The sequence below is a fragment of the Pleurodeles waltl genome, chromosome 6, assembly GCF_031143425.1.
Source record: "Pleurodeles waltl isolate 20211129_DDA chromosome 6, aPleWal1.hap1.20221129, whole genome shotgun sequence".
NCBI lineage: Eukaryota > Metazoa > Chordata > Amphibia > Caudata > Salamandridae > Pleurodeles > Pleurodeles waltl.
Window position 1 is genome coordinate 1,640,566,068 of NC_090445.1, and position 19,653 is coordinate 1,640,585,720.

The 19,653-nt window shown below is 43.9% G+C and overlaps 1 protein-coding gene across 3 annotated transcripts in view; it reads left to right on the top strand.

The window, feature by feature from the left end:
• Positions 1–19,653, top strand: part of RABGAP1 (RAB GTPase activating protein 1) — an 885,283-nt gene that overhangs the window by 95,372 nt on the left and 770,258 nt on the right. For all 3 annotated transcript variants that reach the window (XM_069241548.1, XM_069241547.1, XM_069241549.1), the window contains 2 exons: positions 2,517–2,721; positions 11,032–11,206. In XM_069241548.1, the coding sequence (XP_069097649.1) occupies positions 2,517–2,721; positions 11,032–11,206 (380 nt within the window). The remainder of the gene's footprint in view (positions 1–2,516; positions 2,722–11,031; positions 11,207–19,653) is intronic.

Here is a 19,653-nt window from a genome sequence, read left to right on the forward strand (position 1 = left end):
TATCTGCCAATGTGCAGTAACCCATTTGCATCTAGACACACAGATTTGTCTTTAGACCATTCTAAGCATTCATCAAAATAAACAGCCTTTATGACTGAAACCAGCTTCCGAAGTGGTGGCCATAAGGAAACATCTTTGATTGCTGCTTGGCGCATCAAGTCCACTGTTGATTCATCTTTATTTTCTGCGCTTATTCCTTCACATTTCCGCAGCCTTCAATACTGTTAATCACCCTACATTGCTACAGTGACTCCAAATCATAGGAGTGTATTTCATTATGCTGGACTGTTTTCTTCCTATCCAGCACATAACCTGATCATGTCACTTACCTTTTCTCCTCTCCTTTTCCTGGAGTCCTTCAAGGCCTCACAGTTGCCCCTCCCATTTTACACTATACCTTAGTCCTCCGCCTGATCTCATCATCTCCTCTCAACTGAAATGCTGGCATTGCACCAGTGACGCCCATATCCTTCAAAACTTGAACATTCCCTCAAATCTCCATTCTTGTGCCAAAGACCAATGCAACCAAGCTGTTGAATTTTGATTTTAAGAACACATTTCAAGTTATATACTTTAGACCCAGAGATACTAGATACTAGCATGTGGAAATGGTGCAGCCATTACCCATCCACCAACTTGCCTAAAGAACTTTGCACATTGCCAAACCTCTCAAGCTTAGTAAACCGTTTTAGAATGATTATTGACTCTAATTCCACTCTTGCAGCACAAGGTAGTCAACTAAAGATCGTTTAACAAAGTGCTATATCTACCCTAATTTAAGCAGAACTAGGCGGGAGCGTAATACTGCTTCAGCCTGATGTTAGTGGTTATGTACAGAAATGTCAGCACCATGGGAATAATAATTTTATCCTAAGTGAGATTCAGAATTTAAGTGTTAAAAAATTGAAGGTTCCTCTAGGTAGGAGATAAAATATATTCATCTGAGGATGGTGCAACAAGACAGACTGAAGAAAATTACATGAGGATCAGCGGGATTGAAAATGATTACTTATTACCCACTCATTGACCTAGCGATTTGAGAGAGAAAACTCTTATGTTGAAATGTGACAATTTAAGAACTAGATCTCAATGTAGCAACCTTTGATGCCCATCCTGTAAGAAATGGAAGACTTAAACAGACTTTCACAAAACTTAAAAGCCTCCCTTCAGATAGAGGCTGTGGACTTGGTGATTGAAAGGACAGAATGGTCTAGCACACAGGCACCTAAACCAGCAAGTGGACTGACCTCCTTCCCAAATACCAGGGCATACTGAGAACTTAGATCTTGTGATGGAGAGAACACCAACCCGCACCTTAAGGGGGCCACAAGTCTTTTGCGTCTACATAGTGGTTCCGTGTGCCCTAACTTATACTTTATTTTATTAATCCATTTTATATGCTGGTATCAAGTCAGTAATAACAATTGTAGCATTATATATGAATAAGAGCTTGGATTTGATGAATATTAAGAATTCTGAAACTGGGTGTAGGGGTGGGTAACTATGTCTAACGAGCAAATAGTTTCATTGGAGGCCATATTCTAGAATGTCTGACATTCTGTATTCATCCATACTGTTTGATCCTTTAATGACTATCTACTGTCTCTATCCTTGATTGTGGTGATGAAGATGCTAATGTTGATGCTGAGATTCATGATTCTATATGGGAAGCATGACAATTATAATTTTAAATAGTTTGGAAGTGGAATCCCAAGTGAGATTGTGACTATCTTCTGAGATTTTTACATCAAATAAATAGTAGTCTCAGACTTCACTCTTGAAGCTATGAACGGGTTTGGTACTTATGTTGCATCTTGATACCTGATGCATTTGTTTCCAGCATAAAGGCCTATCGCATTGTTTTGATATTATTTGAATAATATAAACTGATGACCTAGAATAAAGCATATAGAAAGAAAATGATAAAACCTTAGTGATCTTTTTGCCAGTTATATTAGGTCTACTGTGGTGTTGTCTGATAAATGTGAGGAGTGGATTGTTAGCAGATGTGTTAAACATACCATCCCTGTGCTTTGAATAAGCAGCCAGGTTTGTTGCTAAGTCTGCAGAGTAACACATTTATTTGGTTGTGAGCTTGGACATGGTGGCAAAGGTAAATTCAGGCAGTGGTATTTGTTAACTAATGTAACAGGATATCTTGCTTCCTAAAGGTAGCTTCGCCAATACTATTATAGATCTTGATTTTTAACTTCTTGTGGTAGAGCAAGAAACAAAACATTTTGTGAAAGATTAGAATACATACTTTGAGGACAAAGAGGAATATTTCACTAAATCCCAACAATGACCTGAAATCCATTATTTGTTTGATTTTACTAATCTAGCATTACAGCTATATTGGGTCCCTCAGCACCACCTGTCTCACTATGGTCCCCTAGGTCCCAAGTAGGAAATAGATTTCAAAAGAAAATAAAGCATCTGGCCATAAAATGATTATTAATGGTGTTAACATTAACTTAAGTTGAACATTTGTGTGTTTTGTTGTTGTTGTATTGCAGTGGAAGATGAGTCTAGCCCTTTCACCCCAATGGCAGATGAAGACAGTGTGGTTTTCAGTAAGCTCACCTACCTGGGATGTGCTTCCGTAAATGCACCTCGAAGTGAATTGGAAGCTCTAAGGATGATGTCAATACTACGAAGCCAGTGTGAAACGTCTTTAGATGTCACACTTTCAGTGCCTAATGTTTCTGAAGGAACTGTGAGGTGCGTAATTGACTTGAATCTGGTTTACCATTACAGTGGTATCAGTTGCACATAGTTGTTTAGTGTCAACGATCATTACCTGATCATTTGCATTACTTGTTTTGAATGGATAAAAGGTAAATGTTTCAACATACTTCAATTCACTCCTAAATGTTTTTGTACTGTTCAAATTTATATTGCTTGTTTGACATGGGAGGGGGGGGGGGTAATTATTTTGAGCTGGCCATGTTCGGCTCCTGTAGTATTTTAGTGTTTTGAATGTTCGTTCTACATAATGTCTATTAGCAAAGCAAGCATACTCTCCTGTTATATATATTTTCAATGGCATGTGTGACTGTTGATATACATGCTTTGCATAAGTCCGCCATCTAGTGTTGGGTCCGGAGCGTTACAAGTTGTTTTTGTTTGAAGAATCTTTTTGAGTCACAAGATCAAGTGACTCCTCCTCTAAGTGTAACTGACCATGACCTTTGAGTCCTTTGTTAGATTGTTTTCTCTCCGCTGTCTGGTTCGGATATGTGTTCCTCTTGCTCTGATTTCTCTTGGCTCGGTCCGTTCCGAACCATTATTTTCCATCTTTCTTTCAGCAATCGTATTATACCTCAATCACATTTTCTCTCTAGTGCTTCGTCTGTCTGAATTTCAACTCCGGGAGCAGACTCACCACCCTTCGGGGTGTCCTAGCCTGTCTTGGGCCTACTCCTCCATGTGGAGTCGGATTATGCAGGGCTAATAAAACATGCTCCAGCTTGGTTTTGCCCTCAATGCCACTCTAAATTTCCCTACACCAACCAACATTTTGTCTATAATTTGTGTCTCTCCCGGGACACAACAAACAGAGTTGTGACTCCTGGCTTTCCCTTTGCTCGAAGACTATGCTCCGGTACTGAAGTGCTCGTTTGTTGGAAATGGTGACCCAAACTCCAGACGACACACCTGATATCTTTGGGGAAGAACATGCATAGGAGGAACCGCACCAAGAGGAGGCCTTCTCCATCGAGAACTCCGAGTCAGATGGACAATACGTCATTGAATGTCAACTGGTGATGTCTGCGCAACCTGCGAGTAGAATAACCCCTACTCCCTAAACAAAGACTTTGATCAAGCACCACAAAGAGGTTACTTGACTGCCACTGCTTTTAAGCCATGCTCAGATCTGAAAACTCTTCTTCGGTTGCCCCAGCTCCCGGGCCGGCACCAAAGATAGCCAAGATTAAGTTTTCTTTGACATCGACCTCCAGCTAAGTTGGTTCACATAAAGCTTTGGGATTGAGCTGACCCGTCAACTTGAGTGCTTTGCCAGCGACCAAGAAGGCCTCCACTTCAGCTTTGGAGCTGACCCCCTCCGCATCTACTTAAGTCTGCGGTACACAAAATTTCAAAACACAAGACTGTGCCTCATAAGGAATTTAGTGACTCTTCTGGCACTCCTTCACCAGTGGGTGGAACCAATTTTAGAGGTCATGGACACTTGTCATCTCACATTAAAAAAGAAACTGGAAGAATCATTGCAAAATTAGCATATTCATCTATTCGTCTTCATTTTGCAGCTATAGCTGCATATCTCCAAAACAGACAAAAACACCTCTCTGTTCAGAATACCAGTTAAGGCTTTCATGGAAGGCCTTAAAAGAGTAATTCCACCCAGAGTACCTCCAGCACCATCTGAGTAAATGCATTCATATAACTTAGTTTCTTTCATGTAAAGTGTCTTTCCTAGTGGCTATCACTTCTCTAAGACGTGTAAGTGAGCTCCAGGTTTTAACTTTACAAGAACCATTCTTACAAATGCACAGGGATAGAGTAATTTTTCAAACAAACGCTACATTCCTTCAAAAGTTGTCTCACAATTCCATATCAACCAGTCTATTGAATTACCAGTCTTTGTAAGAAACTGCCTCTGTATATACTATGCCAAAGTGATGTATAGTGTGCACAGGGTGTAAGGAAATGCCTCCTTGGCATGGTTGCCCCCTGACTTTTTGCCTTTGCTGATGCTATGTTTACAATTGAAAGTGTGCTGAGGCCTGCTAACCAGGCCCCAGCACCAGTGTTCTTTCCCTAACCTGTACTTTTGTATCCACAATTGGCAGACCCTGGCATCCAGATAAGTCCCTTGTAACTGGTACTTCTAGTACCAAGGGCCCTGATGCCAAGGAAGGTCTCTAAGGGCTGCAGCATGTCTTATGCCACCCTGGAGACCTCTCACTCAGCACAGACACACTGCTTGCCAGCTTGTGTGTGCTAGTGAGGACAAAACGAGTAAGTCGACATGGCACTCCCCTCAGGGTGCCATGCCAGCCTCTCACTGCCTATGCAGTATAGGTAAGACTCCCCTCTAGCAGGCCTTACAGCCCTAAGGCAGGGTGCACTATACCATAGGTGAGGGTACCAGTGCATGAGCATGGTACCCCTACAGTGTCTAAACAAAACCTTAGACATTGTAAGTGCAGGGTAGCCATAAGAGTATATGGTCTGGGAGTCTGTCAAACACGAACTCCACAGCACCATAATGGCTACACTGAAAACTGGGAAGTTTGGTATCAAACTTCTCAGCACAATAAATGCACACTGATGCCAGTGTACATTTTATTGCAAAATACACCCCAGAGGGCACCTTAGAGGTGCCCCCTGAAACTTAACCGACTGTCTGTGTAGGCTGACTAGTTCCAGCAGCCTGCCACACCAGAGACATGTTGCTGGCCCCATGGGGCGAGTGCCTTTGTCACTCTGAGGCCAGTAACAAAGCCTGCACTGGGTGGAGATGCTAACACCTCCCCCAGGCAGGAGCTGTGACTCCTGGCGGTGAGCCTCAAAGGCTCACCCCTTTGTCACAGCCCAGCAGGGCACTCCAGCTTAGTGGAGTTGCCCGCCCCCTCCGGCCACGGCCCCCACTTTTGGCGGCAAGGCTGGAGGGAACAAAGAAAGCAACAAGGAGGAGTCACTGGCCAGTCAGGACAGCCCCTAAGGTGTCCTGAGCTGAGGTGACTCTAACTTTTAGAAATCCTCCATCTTGCAGATGGAGGATTCCCCCAATAGGATTAGGGATGTGACCCCCTCCCCTTGGGAGGAGGCACAAAGAGGGTGTACCCACCCTCAGGGCTAGTAGCCATTGGCTACTAACCCCCCAGACCTAAAACACGCCCTTAAATTTAGTATTTAAGGGCTACCCTGAACCCTAGAAAATTAGATTCCTGCAACTACAAGAAGAAGGACTGCCTAGCTGAAAACCCCTGCAGAGGAAGACCAGAAGACGACAACTGCCTTGGCTCCAGAAACTCACCGGCCTGTCTCCTGCCTTCCAAAGATCCTGCTCCAGCGACGCCTTCCAAAGGGACCAGCGACCTCGACATCCTCTGAGGACTGCCCCTGCTTCGAAAAGACAAGAAACTCCCGAGGACAGCAGACCTGCTCCAAGAAAGGCTGCAACTTTGTTTCCAGCAGCCTTGAAAGAACCCTGCAAGCTCCCCGCAAGAAGCGTGAGACTTGCAACACTGCACCCGGCGACCCCGACTCGGCTGGTGGAGATCCAACACCTCAGGAGGGACCCCAGGACTACTCTGATACTGTGAGTACCAAAACCTGTCCCCCCTGAGCACCCACAGCGCCGCCTGCAGAGGGAATCCCGAGGCTTCCCCTGACCGCGACTCCTTGAATCCAAAACCCGACGCCTGGGAGAGACCCTGCACCCGCAGCCCCCAGGACCTGAAGGACCGGACTTTCACTGGAGAAGTGACCCCCAGGAGTCCCTCTCCCTTGCCCAAGTGGAGGTTTCCCCGAGGAACCCCCCCCTTGCCTGCCTGCAGCGCTGAAGAGATCCCTAGATCTCCCATAGACTAACACTACAAACCCGGCGCTTGTTCTAACACTGCACCCGGCTGCCCCCGCGCCGCTGAGGGTGAAATTCCTGTGTGGGCTTGTGTCCCCCCCGGTGCCCTAGAAAACCCCCCTGGTCTGCCCCCCGAAGACGCGGGTACTTACCTGCTGGCAGACTGGAACCGGGGCACCCCCTTCTCCATTGAAGCCTATGTGTTTGGGCACCACTTTGAACTCTGCACCTGACCGGCCCTGAGCTGCTGGTGTGGTAACTTTGGGGTTGCTCTGAACCCCCAACGGTGGGCTACTTTGGACCAAGAACTGAACCCTGTAAGTGTCTTACTTACCTGGTAAAACTAACAAAAACTTACCTCCCCCAGGAACTGTGAAAATTGCACTAAGTGTCCACTTTTTAAGTAGCTATTTGTCAATAACTTGGAAAGTATACATGCAATTGAAGTGATTCAAAGTTCCTAATATACTTACCTGCAATACCTTTCGAACAAGATATTACATGTTAAATTTGAACCTGTGGTTCTTAAAATAAACTAAGAAAAGATATTTTTCTATAACAAAACCTATTGGCTGGATTTGTCTCTGAGTGTGTGTACCTCATTTATTGTCTATGTGTATGTACAACAAATGCTTAACACTACTCCTTGGATAAGCCTACTGCTCGACCACACTACCACAAAATAGAGCATTAGTATTATCTCTTTTTACCACTATTTTACCTCTAAGGGGAACCCTTGGACTCTGTGCATGCTATTCCTTACTTTGAAATAGCACATACAGAGCCAACTTCCTACACAGGGTCTAGGGGTTCACCAGAGGCTTCACAGAAGCTAAAGTAGATAATACTAATGCTCTTTTTTTGTAGTAATGTGGTCTAGCAGTTAGGCTTATCAGAGTGTAGTGCTAAGCATTTATTGTACACAGTGTCAAGAAATGAGGCACACACTCAATGACTAAGACTAGTCTAATGGTTTATGTATCAGAAAAAAAGTATACTTTGATGCTCTTTTTCTAGAACCAAAATGATCTTTTGTTTCAGATAAGTACAGTTTCAAGAATGTATCACTTTCAACTGTCAAATGCACTTTGTTTGTAATTCACAGTTAAAACAGTTTTCAGGTAAGTAATACTTTTCAATATCAAAAGTAGACAGTACAGTTTTCATCGAATGCACTGCAGTCCTAGGGGAGGAAAAGTATATACACACTTTTCAGGTAAGTACTAGACTTCCGGTCCCAGTCTTCTGGGGTTAAGATATCCACAGGGCAGAGTTTTTAGGAAGACACAAAGTGCACCACCAGCTACACTGGGCCGGTCAGATGCAGAGGTGAAAGTTGATGTTGCGCGCCCAATGGAAAGCAATGGAGACTGGGGACACTTCAAAGAGAACTGTTTGCAGGTAAGTACCCGCGGGGTGGGGTAATGGGCCAGAGGGGATTTAGATCAGTACCTGGTGGGTGTGGGATGGGGGGGAGCACATGTAAACACCAAACCCTCAGCGGCCCAGGGGCAGCTGGGTGCAGGGTGAAAACAGGGTGGGGGCAACCCGGGGCCGACTTCAGGTCAGAATTGCCTGGGGACTTTGTCTGGTCAGGTGGGGCACCTGGACTCAGGCCGTTGGTGTCTGGTGCTGAGTGTACATGACTCAAGGATCTGGCGGCTCTGGAGTCCTTGTTGGCGTTTTCTTTGTGGGCAGGGCCTCTGTTCTTGGGAGTTCTTGGTCCCTAGGTAGGCAGGCAGTCCTCTGAGGGGAGGGAGGGGTAGGGAGGGGGGGCTTTGTAGAGGTCCCTCGTCTTGCAGGATGAATCATCTTCTTGTAGCAGGAGTCTTGGAGCTGCAGACAGGCCGGTAGGGCTGGGGCCAAGTCAGTTGTCATCTGGAGTCTTCACTGCAGGTGTACCTCTTCAATCCTCCTTTTTTTTTTTTTTTTTTTTTTTTTTTTTTTTTTTTTTTTAAGGTTGCCAGAAATCTGAAGAGCAAGGTTGAGGGGGTTCTAATACTAGATTTAGGGGGGTTACAGGGGTCAGAGGGAAGTAGCCAATGGCTACTGACCCGGACGGACGCTACACCCTTTCTCTAAACACTCCTTTTGGGGAGAGGACACATTACTAACCTTATTGGCTATCTCCCTCCAAACCAAGTTTGAGGATTCTGCCAGGAGAGGTTCACCTCCGCTCTGGGCACACTCATTCTGGTGTCCACTAATTTTGCTGCTGGTCCTACCACTATATGTGAGCCATGGTGTTGGGGGTTGAGGGGTAGGCATCTCCACTAGCTGGAGTGCCCTGAGGCAGCAGAACAAAAGGCAGGAAACTTTGAGGCCCACTGCCAAGTGTTGCTGTTCCTGCAGGGGGAAGGTGTGAAGGACCTCCACCCATAAGAGGCTTTGTCCCTAACCCCGGAGAGCACAAAGGCTCCCACCCCATGGGGTCATAAACTTGTCTGGTGGCATCAGGCTGTCAAAGACCGGCTAGCCACCCACTAAAGTGTTGGGTGAATTTCAAAGGGAATCTCTAACATGCCCTCTTGTGTTCATTTTACAATAAATCCATCACTGGCACATTGTGGGTTTATTCAGCTGAGACGTTTGATACCAAACTTCCTAGCATTCAGTGAAGTCATCATGGAGCTGTGGAGTTGGTAATGACCACCTCCCAGCCCAACTACTCAATATGGCTACACTGTACTTGGTGTCCAGGAATGGACTGTAGGGGCATTTCGCTCATGCAGCTGTGCCCTCACCTGTGGTGTAGTGTACCCTGCCTTAGGGAGACCTGCTAGAAGGGTGTCTTAACTATGCCATAGGCAGTGGTTTGTGGTCATGGCACCAAGGGAGGGATGCCATGTCGACTTTACCTTTTTCTCCCCACCAACACACCCAATCTACAATGGCAGTGTGCATGTTTGGTGAGGGGGTCCCGTAGCGTGGCACAATACATGCTGGAGCTCTTAGGGATACTTCCTGATCACAGGGCCCTTGTACCACTGGTACCATTTTGTACAAGGGTCTTAGCTGTGTGCCAGAGGTGTGACAATTGTGGAGGCAATGGTATAGTTTAGGGAAAGAACACTGGTGCTGGGGCCTGTTTAGTAGGATTACAGCACACACTCAGTCAAGTTAGCATCAAATATCAGGGAAAAAGTGTGTGTGTGTGTGTGTGTGTGGGGGGGTGGTAACCACGCTAAAAGGGGCACTTTCCTACAGTCTTCTTTCCACTACCAGACTTGGTAGCAGAAAGAGCACTTCACACAATAGATGTTGAAAGAGCTCTCTTGTATTATATTGACAGAACCAAAGAGTTTGACATCAAAATAACATTTTGTAGCAATTTCAATACCTCATAAGGGTAACCCAATATCAAAAAATGGTATAGCCAGATGGATAATCAACTGTATTTAAACGTGCAGTGCAAAAGGCAGTTACCTATTGCCTCTTAGTGCACCCTCCACTAGAAAGAAAGGTGCTTTCATGGCTTTTCTAGGTAATATCCCCATAGCGGGTATCTGTAAAGCTGCTACATGGTGTACACCACATACATTTACTAAGCACTATTGTGTAGATGTATTGCCACGTCAATAAGCCAGTGTTGGCCAGGCAGTGCTCAGAACAGTTTTTCAGTCAACTGCAACTCCTACAGGCTAGCCCCGCTTATATGTAGGGACTGCTTTACAGCCTATGCAAAGCATGTGTATCTCAAGCAACACATGCCATTGAATGGAAAATGTTACTTACCCAATAAACATCTGTCCGTGGCATGTAGTGCTGTAGATTCACATATGCCCTCCTCCTCTCCGGACGCCTGTAGCCTTTGTAGTTAAGTTAACATATAGCTATTGTGCATATGTAAATACATTGTTTGGACATCTTTCTCTTTACTCTCTATACACTCCTTCCTCACCCGCCTGCGGGAAAGCAATCTACCAAAGGACTCGATGCTCATGTGCACTATTACCGAGAGGAGTCACTCCATCCCGTGACTCAAAAAGATTCTTCGAACAAAAACAACTTCCAACACTAGATGGTGGACTTATGCAAAGTATGTGAATCTACAGCACTGCATGCCACAAACAGATGTCTACTGGGTAAGAAACATTATTATATGTATGTATGTATGTATGGGTGTGTGTGTGTGTGTGTGTGTGTGTATATATATATATCTATATATATATATATATATATATAATCTTGATCATCTGTAAGTGGAGGTCACATGATGCCTATGTAGGACAAATGTGAATTAGGTTTTATTGAATCCATTTTTCATTGATCACTTTGACCTGCACTTGTAGACCTTCACATAACACTAGTAGTATACGTGCATTTCATAACATTGAGAGTTTTATTTTAGTTTGTCCATTTAATTTACTTTTAGCCATTAGGATCACAACCTAAAGACTAGAAAAGGCAAGAGAATAAATGCACAATGTATAATAGGTGTTGTAAATTTTAAAGGGTTTGTTGCTTTTTTTTTTTTCCAGACTTTTAGATCCACAAACCCACACAGAAATTGCAAGATATCCAATCTACAAGATTCTTTTCTGTGTTAGAGGTCATGATGGGACACCAGAGAGTGACTGTTTTGCTTTTACTGAAAGTCATTACAACGCTGAACTTTTCAGAATTCATGTCTTCCGATGTGAGATCCAAGAAGCAGTAAGTGCTGATGAAGTAACCACCCACAATTTTTTTTTTTTTTTTAAACGTTATACTATTTTGTTTCTCCACAGAAATTATATCTAAACATTTTTCAAAAGTGAATGCCTGATGGGTGGCCTGCAGTCATTGTGAGCGGAGAGAGTCTCCTGCCCAGACTCTCCTCCCTCCTTCCTACCCCACCACCTCTGCCCCCCACTCCCAGTGTCTGACTTTTAAAAACCATGTCTAGTCGGCAGGTTACTCTGGGTGAACTCTGAACATGGGCAAAAACACCTCAGTTACCCACATTGCAAGAATGTTTGAATATAAAACAGTTTGTGACCTTTTCCTGGCCGACGGGCTCTCCAGAAGTGTAGGAATACAGAAGGGTGGGACATTTGTTATTTTGTATCAAATCTCTATATAATTTGCCTTTCAAATGTAAGAGTATGTGCATATAAACATGGTTTGACAAGGCATAATGGGCAATTAATAATATAGGGACATCACATACCATCAATATCCCTAAACTTGAATTTTTCGTTAGATTTAATAAAATACATGGCTGGTACAAAATGAGAAACTCTTATTTGTCTTGTGTATCATAGGTATTTGAGCCACAAACAAACTATAGATATTTGTGACTGGATGAGTCTCATAGATAAACAGTATATTACTTTTGTTGATTGGCCTTCAGTGCAAAAAAACCTCAAAATTAAAACCATGTCACTTGTTTCTCTTTCCCATTTATTTTCACTGTTATTTTTTTATTTTAGCAATTTGGTTTCTGTGGAAACCTTGAGCAATCTACATAAATTACTTCTTGCAGACACATCTCTCCACCACAAACCTCAAGTAAGCAGAAACCACAAAATAGAAAATATTGACCACCACTTGCAAAAAGGTTCAAGGTCATGGGGAAATCCCTGTCAGTCAAGTGGTTCCATCAATATAGTTGTCCTATCAATGTAGTTGTCCTAGATTAAAGTTTCTCAAAACAATGCTTTACTTGGATAAAATAAATACTGTCTTCACTACTTTAGTAAAGCTCTGATTTATATTCAGGAGCCATTTGGTTTCTAGTTCTAGAGGCACTGGCAATGCGAGTTTTGAAAATCTAGCCAATAAGACATACTACTTATTGGGGGTCTGCTTGCTCAAGAATCGCGAGAGTTGCAAAAGTGGTGTGCATGCAATTGATCAACTCTCTAATTAGAAAATTATTCCTTAGGTGAAATAATCCTAGCTATATACTCCCAAACTAGATTTTCTTCATCTATTCTGCAAAGCCTAAATGTCTTAGTTTGTTTACTCTAAGAACCACGTGGTTAAAGGCAAGCTGTACCATTGGTACAAGTGAAATCCAATGAAACCTTCTTCTACTCCAGAAGATTATAATATGTTAACAAATTTATAGAGCTCAACTATTACCCACACAGGTGTTGTGGTGCTAGGTACTGGCCATCACAACAAAACACAACACAGGTGGTAATTTCTAAAGCGTATAAAGCCTGGCTTTAAGGCTTTTCTGAAAGCCAGCAGCTCATGTGTGGTTCCCAAGGATTGAGGAAGACTGCTCCATAAGCGAAAAGGCTCAGACTACCATTCGGTCTAGTCTTTATTTTGGAACAACCACCAACTTCACTTCAGCAGAAAGTAATAGGTATGACAATTAAAGGAATGCTAATGGACCAGATCCATGAACACAGCATAGAACAGTGTAGAAGATCAAGTGGACTTGACACAGATGATTGTTGTGGATGTTATGAAGCTAGTCTGGTAGCAACAGTGTGAATACTTTCAAAGCTGATTCAGAATAAAAATTGGAGCACCCAAAAATAACTTGTTAAAATTGTCCAGTGTACTAAGGATTACTGACTGTCTCGTGGGAGCAAGCTTTTTCCTAATACACACAACAAGGAAAAGCAGGAGGGTGACTGCTTATTTACAAGAATGGCCAAGGAGAGAATATCATCTATATGGAAACCCAAATTCCAAACTCAGGCCAATGGAGGTGGACTGAAGTTCCAGGATGTTGGACTAAAATCTGATATTAAATGTAGGAACAGCACAATCTCCGTTTTGTCTCCATTGAATTTCATTCAGTTTTGAGACACCCAGGAGGTAATTTTGTGCATGTATTGATGGGAAACATGAAAAAGTAAGGCAATGTGTAATCAGTTGATATTATTAATTGCATGTCATCTGTATAGTTTGAGAAATGAACTAACTGATATAGTGCCAAAGGACATAAGCATAGATTAAACAGCGTTGGGGTTAAGGGGGATCCTTGAGGAACAACTTGACTCAGTCTTACATTGCGACTGTAAGGGAGGTAGATAAAAAAAAAAACACCCGATATCTACATTCCAGATTAAAGCTACACCATTTCAAGGCTTTCCCTTCACACCTGCCTCTGCCAGTCTTGTGAGCAGGATGGCATGGGATACTGTATCGAATGTGGCAGGCAAAAATGAATAATACAAGAGCCACAAAATGACTCTTGTCTGTCGACATTCTTGGGCCAGAACAGCGATTTGGGCTGCTTCAGTGTTGTGAGGCGGGTGAAGGGCTTAAAACCTGATGGAACACCCTCTGATGCTGTTCATTGAAGCCAGAGACTCGTCTTAACATTTTTCCATGATTTTCACTGGAAGTGGCAATAGTGATATATTGTGAACATTGCACAAAACAGACTGGTCATCAGTGGGCTTCTACGATAAGGGAAGTACCAGTGCACTTTTCCATTTATCTGGCACTGAAGCTTCTGAGAAAGAATTGTTGCAAATGGGTAAGGGTCGAAAGGTCTTAGAGGCAGACATTGCTTTCCAGATTAAGGAGGTGAGCCTTAAGCAATGGAATTAGCTGCTTCTAGGAACAGGTCTAGAGTCAGTAAATCTAATACAGTTAAGTTTGGAGTATCATTTGAGCGTGCTCTAATTCAATACAAACCTTCAGGCTTTGATCTAGTCCTTCAGTAGTTAGTGAGGGAACCACAGATTCAACAAGGCTGTACACACCTTCTACCCCCCCCCCCCCCCCAAGCACCCCCAAGTATTTTGATAGGTCATTGCACATACAAGGAGGACTAGCCTAGCTATAGGGCGAACAATGGAAAACATCAAAAGCACATAGAATTCTCTCCAGCATTAGATTTTTCATTGATTTGCAGGTTTGAATAGCCCCTGCTGTCATGCACCCTTTGTAGTCACTAGTAACACAGCAAACACTCAAATAACATTGAAAACAGCCATAGGCACATGTCTTAAGCCGTTCATCAGATCAAGCTTAGTAAAACCCATGAAGACTACACCATTTAACATGGTAGCATTTACTTGTGAGTCGGAGGCTTTAGGTACCAGGACAAGTCACCAAGCTGTCTGTTGAATGATTTCAAACTAGATACTGCTGTGTGAACCTTGCTGATAATTACTTTTAGTTGTGTTTGCTTATCAAAGTATAATTAAGTGCCATTCCCAGGTAGTTCTGTGAACCTGTTTGTTGGTGGTTCCTTCAAAACTTCATGTACATGAACTTTTTAATCTAATTTTAATATTTTAGCTTGCATCAACTTACTAGCTATATAATTGAAATCGTGCAGCTTGCTAAGCTGTTTACCAGACCCCATGGTCCAAAAGAAAAGATGAAATCTACCCACATTTGCATGAAGACCATTAGAAGCCATGAAGTATGTCTCTGGAGATCCTCTAGCTATAGTTAAAACAAAATGGTAGGAGCAAGTGCACAGCCTTGTGTAAGACCATTTGCTGTTTTAAACTGTGCTGTACAATCTTCTGCCTTCCCTGTTTAGATGGCCACCTAAGTATCATCCTGCAGCCTTTGGATTAACTTTAAAAGGCCAGGGCCCAAATCTTCCAGCTCATTTCATAGGCCATTCCCACGTGCACAGTGAAAAGAATTTGAGAAGTCAACTAGGCAACATTACACATTTTTGTGCAAGTGGTTACTCTTGAAAGTAAGCTTTATGTAATGCCATGATATCAGTTCTACAAGAGTGGGATTGAAAGTCTGCTTGTTGCATCCCCAAAATTCCATTTATCCATTTCATCATGTTTTAAAATCAACTTTAGAAAACGTTTACTCACTTTCAAGAAGTACATGGTGTCAATATCAAATTGCATTAAAACACCATAACTAATAAACACAGTTCATTAGGCACAATATGGATGAAAGCAATATTTGACTAATATACACATTAGCATAAAAACATGGCACAGCTCTATAGAAAAGAATTGATCTTTGAGGGTTCAAGAAGAAGGCTTAAACTGCCTGCAACGTAAAATAGTTTACCAAATCTGTGCTGCAAACAAATTAAAAAACATTTAAATGCACATAAAAACGCAGGACAGCAATTAAATCCATTTATAAACCAATGAATTTTCTTAGTCGAAAAAATCTTCACATTGCAGCACTCTCAAGATCTACGCAGAAAACAGGCATCTGCTCAGCCCAAATTCAACAAGTCTTCTAGTATTGTATATAAAAATCCAGCGTGCGACACCAAAGTTTCTTACACCAAGATTGAAACATAAAGGAAAATCCATTTGTATCTTGCTTTGGAATATCGAGAGCAAAAGGGAGGAAAGGTCCCAATATTTTCATTTGCATTAATGCAGTTTTTTTGCAACAAGAAGAATCACCGGAGGTAGAGTGCCATTTAGGAAAAAAAGGCATTTACAGGTAAAGTACCAAATGGAAATTTGGTGTAGTTTCTCTTTGGAAGGTGTGGATAAATCTAATTTAAAAAGTATTCAAACTTGAGAGTACACTTGTGGCTCAGGAGCTGATCTATATGGGTTCCAGATCAATGCCACTGTTCAATCATAAAGTTCCAGTAGGTGTTGATTCAAGTATTTTTCATCGGGTTTAGCCTAGTGTCAAGGGTCAAAGGTAACTTTGGCAAACTATGGGGAAGAGATTTAAGCAAAATTCTCCTTTGTTAGGCTATCCACTTTGGCGATTTCCCGATATTTCTGCTCCATATAAACCAGCAGTTTGTGCCTTGAACTTAGCTTGAAGAGTGGTCTTTTTGTGATTGCCTCCTGGTATGCTACATTCAGGTGTCACATTACGTCCTTGTTCAGTAGTAAATAATGCCCTTCGGCACTGTCAAGGCCATCACCCCTACCCAAATCTACCCAATCTTTCTTAAAGAGAAAGTAACAGCAACATTTTGATTAAGTTTCTGAACATTTTAAAACCCCTGACAAACAGTTTGTGTAGGAAGTTGGCTCTGTATGTACTATTTCAAAGTAAGAAATAGCATGCACAGAGTCCAAGGGTTCCCCTTAGAGATAAGATAGTGGCAAAAAGAGATAATTCTAATGCTCTATTTTGTGGTAGTGTGGTTGAGCAGTAGGCTTATCAGAGGGTAGTGTCAAGCATTTGCTGTAAATAAATGAGGAACACACTCAGACAATTCCAGGCCAATAGGTTTTTGTATAGAAAAATATATTTTATTTTAAGAACCACAGGTTCAAGATTTACAATCAATACTTTAAATGAAAGGTACTTCACTCAGGTATCATAGGAACTTTGAATCAGCAAAATAGCATGTACAGTTTTGACAAAAATGGCAATAAGCTATTTTAAAACTAGACCGTGCAATTTTCAACAGTTCCTGGGGGAGGTAAGTATTTGTTAGTTTTGCAGGTAAGTAAACCACCTACAGGGTTCAAAGTTGGGTCCAAGGTAGCCCACCGTTGGGGGTTCAGGGCAACCCCAAAGTTACCACACCAGCAGCTCAGGGCCGGTCTGGTGCAGAGGTCAAAGTGGTGCCCAAAATGCATAGGCTTCAATGGAGAAGGGGGTGCCCCAGTTCCAGTCTGCCAGCAGGTAAGTACTTGCGTCTTCGGAGGGCAGACCAGGGGGGTTTTGTAGGGCACTGGGGGGGGGGGGGGGGGGGGGAACACAAGTCCGCACCAAAAGTGCACTCTCAGCAGCACGGGGGCGGCCGGATGCAGAGTGCAAACAGGCGTTGGGTTTGCAATGGAGTTCAATGGGAGACCCGGGGGTCTCTTCAGTGAAGCAGGCAAGGGGGGGGGGGTGCCTCCTCGGGGTAGCCACCACCTGGGCAAGGGAGAGGGCCACCTGGGGGTCGCTTCTGCACTGGAGGTCGGTCAGGGGGAGCCTTTGGATTCCCTCAGGTGTCGCTGGGGGGGTGGGGGGGTCAGGGGGGTCAACTCTGGCCTATCACAGGTCGCAGTCGCTGGGGAGTCCTCCCTGTAGTGTTTCTCTGCAAGTCGAGCCTGGGGCGTCGGGTGCAGAGTGGAAAGTCTCACACTTCCGGCGGGAAACGTGCAGTCCTTTATAGTTTGTTTCTTTGTTGCAAAGTTGTTTCTTCTTTGGAGCAGAGCCGCTGTCCTCAGGAGTTCTTGGTCCTTTTAGATGCAGGGTAGTCCTCTGAGGCTTCAGAGGTCGCTGGACCCTGGGGAACGCGTTGCTGTTGCAGTTTTTCTTGAAGTGGGGAGACAGGTCGGTAGGGCTGGGGCCAAAGCAGTTGGTGTCTGTCTTCTCTGCAGGGCTTTCAGGTCAGCAGTCCTTCTTCGTCTTCAGGTTGCAGGAATCTAGTTTCCTAGGTTCTGGGGAGCCCCTAAATACTTAAATTAGGGGTGTGTTTAGGTCTGGGAGGGCAGTAGCCAATGGCTACTGTCCTTGAGGGTGGCTACACCCTCTTTGTGCCTCCTCCCTGAGGGCAGGGGGGCACATCCTTATTCCTATTGGGGGAATCCTCCAAAACCAAGATGGAGGATTTCTAAAGGCAGAGGTCACCTCAGTTCAGGACACCTTAGGGGCTGTCCTGACTGGTGGGTGACTCCTCCTTGTTTTTTCTCATTATCTCCCCTGGACTTGCCGTCAAAAGTGGGGGCTGTGTCCAGGGGGGCGGGCATCTCCAGTAGCTGGAGTGCCCTGGGGCATTGTAACATGAAGCATGAGCCTTTGAGGCTCACTGCTAGGTGTTACAGTTCCTGCAGGGAGGAGGTGTGAAGCACCTCCACCCAGAGCAGGCTTTTGTTTCTGTCCTCGGAGAGCACAAAGGCCCTCACCACATGGGGTCAGAAACTCGTCTCTCAGCAGCAGGCTGGCACAGACCAGTCAGTCCTGCACTGAACAATTGGGTAAAATACATGGGGCATCTCTAAGATGCCCTCTGTGTGCATTTTTTAATAAATCCAACACTGGCATCAGTCTGGGTTTATTATTCTGAGAAGTTTGATACCAAACTTCCCAGTATTCAGTGTAGTCTTTATGGAGCTGTGGAGTTCGTTTTTGACAAACTCCCAGACCATATACTTAATATGGCCACACTGTACTTACAATCTCTAAGAATGGACTTAGACAATGTAGGGGCATATTGCTCATGCAGCTATGCCCTCACCTGTGGTATAGTGCACCCTGCCTTAGGGCTGTAAGGCCTGCTAGAGGGGTGACTTACCTATGCCACAGGCAGTATTTTGTGGGAATGGTATCCTGAGGGGGATGCCATGTCGACTTTGCCTTTTTCTCCCCACTAACATACACAATCTACAATGGCAGTGTGCATGTGTTAGGTAAGGGGTCCCTTAGGGTGGCACAACATATGCTGCAGCCCTTAGGGACCTTCCCTGGTCACAGGGCCCTTGGTACCACTGGTACCTTTTACAAGGGACTTATCTGTGTGCCTGGGGTGTGCCAATTGTGGAAACAATGGTACATTTTAGGTGAAAGAACACTGGTGCTGGGGCCTGGTTAGCAGGGTCCCAGCACACTTCTCAGTCAAGGCAGCATCAGTATCAGGCAAAAAGTGGGGGGTAACTGCAACAGGGAGCCATTTCCTTACAGTTTGGGAAACATTAAGGTAATTAACCTCATGCTAGCTTAAACAAACTGAACAAAAACATTTGGCTCACCCCAACCACCCATGTACTTTCAACCCAAATAAAAATGTAAAGAGTCAGGGCAGGTGGCGTGGGCAACAGTCTCACACCGAATGTCCGGATGTGAGGGCCTCTGCACATGTAAGATCTTTCTTGAGCTGTCTCCTAGTAGCCAATGTAATGGCCGCGGACTGAAGCCTTGAGCCTTCCCACTTAATAGCATGAAGGAGGCAGTTTTGTGGTTAAGGTAATAGTAATCCATCATTGCTGCTACCAGAGACTCCCTGAAGGAAGGGTCCTCCAGGGTCACTCCCTGCAGACACCAGGTAGGGATGGAAGGGAATGACTCAACCCCACAGAAAGGAGGCAGTTACTGGGTTCTGATCTGAGATATGTCTACTTTGGTAGTGGGTATATGTAAAAGAAGGGCAGAAAAGATGTTGTGAAGAGAATTAGGATCAAGGCGGATGTATAGGTCCTATTCTAAAATAAAAGGAGTACAGTCTGAATGTAGGGTTATGGTGTCTCCTCAGATCTACTAGGTACCAGTGACCCATCCAATCATGTAGAAAATGGCCATAAGTGATC